Genomic DNA, 6,007 nt, shown 5'->3' with positions numbered 1-6,007 from the left:
CTAAACCCTAGGAATAGAGAAAAAGGAGACATAAAAGTTATTTTTGCTATTAAACTTTGAATTTTCAACAAAGAAATTTATGTCACAAGTAGACAAACTCAAAACACCTAAAGAAAGTAATTGACATATTCCAGTTTCTATATACTTAATGAAATTCTTTAATAAGATTATGTTTGAATAGGTGAAAAAAGACAAGAAAATATAATATTTTTAAAATTTTTGTTATAAAATATTTTTAAAATAAATAAATAAGAAATAATAAAAATATTACATATAAAAATCTGTCATTTTATTTCTCTTATTTTAAAAAATTAATGAAATTATTTGTTTAAAATAATGTAAATGTGAAAATTTTCCTTCTCTCACTCGTGAACTTCTGTATTTAAGTATTGTGCGTGATTTATTCCTTGGGATCGTGTTTTATAAAGAAAATAGAGGGAAATAAACTTTAAGGACGACAATTTGTAGTGCACGTACACTTTATTTATGCATTGCGTGTCGAAGCTCAAATAAAATGTACTGTAAGTTACATTACACCGTTGATTAATTTCTTGCACTAACTCCACTCCATTTTGCCCCTTATCAATAAATGTGCTTCTTCTCTTACAAGTGTTGTTGGGTTTATTCTCAACGGCCTTGCTCAAGGTGTGGTTGGGACATGCAGCTGCTCATTAAGGCTTGATGATTGTTCTGACTCATCTGTTGCTGATAAAGTGCTGCCATGTTTCTGAGGATATCCATGTTAATTGGCTGCACCAATATATTCTGTTAGTCTTTAATGACAAGGAGAAATGTGTCAAAATGAAGAAGCGCAAAATTCAAAGGATTTACTAGCTAGTTTTATACTAGTACTTTTATGATAACTTTTTTGGCTCTCACCAGTTACAACTTAAGATATTGATTAAAAAAATTAAAATAAAAAATATTTATTATAAAAATCATAAAAGAATCTAAAAAAAAAAAAGTCATGAATAACATGATCTTACGTATCTAAATAAGAATATTATTTTTAGTCTCTTAACCAATGTTTTAACGATATAAGTTATTTTTTACTTAATTTTTTTCAATCTTATGGAGCAAGTCCATAATTAAATGACATCATATATACCTTTTTAAAATACTTTAATTACAATTATTTTTAAACAAAAAATATTAATATTTTTATATTTTTAATATAATAAATATATTTTTAATGATTTGTTTAATTTTATTTCCTTAATTACTTCATCCTATAAAATCAAAAAATTGTTATTATAAATTTGTTTTAGATAAATGTTAACAATTTCCTTTAAGATATTGATTAAGAAAAAAATATTTTCAATAAAATAAATAATATTTTTTTCAAATATTTATTTTAATGTTAAAATATATTTTTTGTCCTTATAAAATTGAAAAATATTCATATTAATCAATGTAAATTTTTAGTACATTTTTCATTCTCCTTATAAAATTTTGGCTTACAACTAAATTTGAGTGAATCCGAACTCATACGATATTTTTTTGGGGTTAAAAATAACTATAAAATACATACAAACTATTAGAAATTACAATTAAAAAGAAAAAAATAATGTGACAATTTTCTTCTATTTGTAGCAATTTTTCTATAATTTATGACAGTTTTTAATTCCATAAATTCAACCGTGTTTAAAAAAAACCACAAATTTTATTAGTTTCTTTAAAAATAAAATACATTCTTTTTAACACACATTTTTTTTAATTATCTGAAATTTATTAAAAATCATAAAATTACGAGAATCTCACTCTATTTAATGAACTTCACTCATAATTTTATAGGTTTTTTTTTATATAAATTTTAACTAATAATAGGGACTATATTAAAAAATACGTTAAAAATATGTTGTTGGTATTTTCGTGTAAAAAAAATTACCATGGAAAGAAAATCAAAATTCAAATTAGAAAGAAATAAGTAAGCGTGTTTTCAAAACTTCTTAAAGTGATTATATTATGTGATCAATTAATAATTAATGACCATTCCCTAATATGGATTGAGATCACATACTTGGGTGAGACCAGCACCATATGGATGAGGCAAAGGAATTGAGGCAATGGGGGCTGAGGATGCAGGTAATTGCTGGGGCTTTGGAGGTGCTTGAATCATGGAAGGTGGCATCATCAAGGAAGGGGCAACAAACACGGGGGCAGTGGAAGTGACAGGTGGTGGAGCTCCAACTGTTGTTGGTTGAATGAGTTGGGGAAATGACCTTGGGCCACCAGTTTGGGCTTCTACTGCCATGTTCATGGGAGTTGTTACGTGCACCCAGCATTATTGCTGGGGCACCAGCAAACAGTGAAGTGACAAAAATTATCCTTCAATAATTCTTCTTCCGGAAGAAGTATTTCCGTAAACTTTTCGGAAAAAGCTTTTTCGGAAAGTTTCCGGAAAAAAACATCTTCCGGAAGAAGAATTTGTGAATTCCGAAAGTACCCACAAACTACTTCCGGAAGAACGTCATCCGGAAGTTTCCGGAAGAACCTTCTTCCGGAAGTTAACTTTTTTTTAAAAAAAAATTATTTGATAATATAATTTACTTTTAATGGATAAACTAAATTATAAAATAATTAATATTATTATACATAAATAATTAAATAATTAGTGAACGTATGTAACGAAATAAGAATTTTCATTTTATAATAATAAGTAAAAATAAAATAATATTTAATGCGTATGTAATGACGATTTTGCCCTTGTGTAATTTTCTTTAAATTAACGCGTACACGCTTCTTTCTACTGCGCTTTCGCTTTCTTCGCTTCTTTTTACTGCCTTTCGCTTTCTTCTACTTTGTTTCTTCCGATTGCTTGGTGTTCTTTCGGTGGTCCCTTTTGCAGTTTCCATTGGTGGTCCCGTGAAGTATTTAGAGATTCGGTGGTCCCGTGTTCGGTATTTGAAGTTTTGTTAGTGGCTGTTCTTCCTATTTTGTCGGAGGTACGCTTTTATGAGTATTTTTTTTCTTTTCCGGCTAGTTTTTAGAGAAGAAAAGCAGTAAAAAAATGTGTATCCGGAATAAATTTTAGGCACTGAGGCCTATTCCGGAAGAAGTGTTTCCGGAAAACACTTCCGGAAGAACTTCTTCCGGAATGAACGTCTTCCGGAATGTTAAATTATTAGCATTTTTTTTATTTCTGTTTTATAATTTATATATATATATATATATATATATATATATTTGTTTAATAATGGATTATTTGTTTAATTAGGTATAATGGTATAATATTATTAGGTATAATGGTATATATATATTTCTGTTTTATAATTTTTTTTATTTCTGTTTTATATATGTTGTGGATTATTGATTTAATTAGGTATAATGGTATAATATTAAATGATTTAGGTAACTTAAATGTATAATGGTACAAAAATGTTTTATTAGTTGTTTATTATAGTGATAAGTTTAGTTTAAGTAAATAATGAAGTTATAAATTTAGAATATATTTGTATTAGTTGTTAGTTAATAAGTAGTCAATTTATCGATGTGGTTATATGATAATTTTAATATAGTCGTGTATGATGCATATGTCCTATTAATATGTTTGTTATTTAAGGTGTAGTAAATTTTTGGATGTGGTTATATGATAATTTGAATGTACTTGTGTATGATGCATATGTCCTTAAGATGAACGAAGATCAATGGAGGTATGACTTTGCGATGTCACAAGAAGTTCATATGGATTATGATTATGATAATCAAGAAGAATGTGGAGTGATGAACCACATGTCGATTGTTCAAATGCTTTTAATACATCTCAGGTAATCATAGATAATTTGAGTCATTGGTTGAATTGATGGTTTGTATGAAAATTAATATGTTAGGGTTGCGTTGTAGGTATTCGCTACTCGAGATGATGTTTTGCAATGGGCTCGAACAGTTGCCCATGAAAATGGATTTGTTGCAGTGATTATGAGATCTGACACAGAGACCGGTAGTAGAGGAAGAAGTTCATTTGTGTTAATTGGGTGTGAAAAGAGTGGTACGTACAAGTGTAGAAATAAAGAATTCGTTAGAAAAGACACCGGGAGTAGGAAATGTGGTTGTCCCTTCAGGCTTCGTGGGAAACCAGTGCGTGGAGGGGAAGGTTGGATGGTGAAGTTGATCTGTGGGATTCATAATCATGAATTGGCGAAGTCCTTAGTTGGACATCCATACGCCGGGCGATTGACTAAGGAAGAAAAGAAAATTATTGCTGATATGACAAAGTCGATGGTGAAACCGAAAAACATCTTGCTAACGTTGAAGGAACACAATGCCGACAGTTACACCACGATAAAGCAAATTTACAATGCAAGAAGTGCATATCGTTCTTCAATAAAAGGAGCTGATACCGAAATGCAGCATCTGATGAAGCTTCTCGAACGTGATCAATACATTCATTGGCATAGATTGAAGGATGAAGTTGTGGTGCGTGATCTGTTTTGGTGTCACCTAGATGCAGTAAAGTTATGCAATGCATGTCATCTGGTGTTTTTTATAGACAGTACCTACAAAACAAACAGGTACAGACTCCAACTACTTGACTTTGTTGGAGTGACACCAACGGCGATGACATTCTCTACTGGGTTTGCATATCTGGAGGCTGAGCGTGTTAATAATATTGTATGGGCTTTGGAACGATTTCGAAGCCTATTTTTAAGACACGATTGCCTCCCTCTTGTTATTGTCACTGACAGAGACCTAGCACTGATGAATGCAGTGAAAACTGTGTTTCCCGAGTCTACTAATTTGTTGTGCAGGTTTCATATCGATAAGAATGTGAAGGCGAAGTGCAAATCTTTAATCGGGGAAAAAAATGCGTGGGACTATGTAATGGATAGCTGGGGTACTTTGGTTGATTGTCCGTCCGAATACGAGTTCGAGTCACATCAGAAGTTTCAAGTTGCTTGTTCGCCTTGGCCGATGTTCGTTGACTATGTTAACGACACATGGATTATCCCCCAGAAGGAAAAATTTATTACAGCATGGACGAATAAGGTCATGCACCTAGGCAACACAACAACAAACAGGTATTAACAAATGATTTTATTTGTTAGTAACGATTAATATTAAATGGTATTTAATTGTTGTATATTTTCATGTTTGTTGTGTATTTTAAATGTAGGGTTGAATCAGCTCATTGGGCTCTCAAAAGAGTACTACAAAATAGCGTTGGAGACCTATGTAGTGTTTGGGATGCCATGAACAACATGATCACACTGCAACACGTCGAAATTAAAGCATCCTTTGAAACCAGTACGCATGTGGTTGGCCATGTATATAAAAAAACCTTATACAAGAGGCTTCTTGGGATGGTTTCGAGGGATGCTTTAAATCAGATTGCTTCTGAGATTGACCGTCTACATTATCTCGGTAACAATCTCTCTTCTTGTGGTTGTGTGATGAGAAGCACGCACGGGCTTCCTTGTGCATGTGAGCTTTCTAGGTATACTGCTAGCAGCATCCCATTGGAGTCAGTCCATCTTTTTTGGAGGAGACTTTGCTTTTCAGACCAAGGGTTATGTGAGACGGAAGTCACCATCAAGGAAGAAATAGAGGTCATATCTAAAAGGTTTGATGAAATTGATGTGGCTGGCAAAGTAAATCTGAAGAGTAAACTTCGAGATATCGCATACCCTGATCATAACTCTATGTGCCCTCCTCCGTCAAAGGTGAACACTAAAGGTGCACCGAAGAAACCGATGAAAAGAAGTCAAACATCCACAAAGCGTGATCCATCTTACTGGGAGTATGTTGATGCTTTTCATTCTGTTCAAAGCAGCAACTCTCCAGTGAAACGAAGTGCATCATGTTCTCAACCGCGTCAGCCAACAAGGATCATCCCGATGTTGGATCAATTTGCGTCATTCTTTCAAGGTTTCATTCGTGACGTTGTGGATGTGAAAGCGGACGGTAACTGTGGATATCGGTCCATTGGCGCTTTATTAGGTATCGGGGAAGATTCGTGGCCGTTAGTGCGTAATGAATTGCTTAAAGAACTTGGCAGGTGGTCGCATGA

The 6,007-nt window shown here is 32.6% G+C and overlaps 1 protein-coding gene across 1 annotated transcript; it reads right to left on the bottom strand.

The window, feature by feature from the left end:
- Positions 1–579: 579 nt before the first annotated feature.
- Positions 580–2,254, bottom strand: LOC121174735 (classical arabinogalactan protein 9-like). The gene is made up of 2 exons (XM_041014663.1): positions 2,021–2,254; positions 580–750 (listed from the first exon to the last, which is right to left on the bottom strand). The coding sequence occupies exons 1-2, from the start codon at positions 2,252–2,254 to the stop codon at positions 628–630; spliced, it is 357 nt and encodes a 118-aa protein (XP_040870597.1). The 3' UTR covers positions 580–627.
- Between the last annotated feature and the right edge of the window lie 3,753 nt (positions 2,255–6,007).

Source organism: Glycine max, chromosome 4, assembly GCF_000004515.6.
Source record: "Glycine max cultivar Williams 82 chromosome 4, Glycine_max_v4.0, whole genome shotgun sequence".
Classification (NCBI taxonomy): domain Eukaryota; kingdom Viridiplantae; phylum Streptophyta; class Magnoliopsida; order Fabales; family Fabaceae; genus Glycine; species Glycine max.
This window is presented reverse-complemented; position numbering and strand designations above follow the sequence as displayed.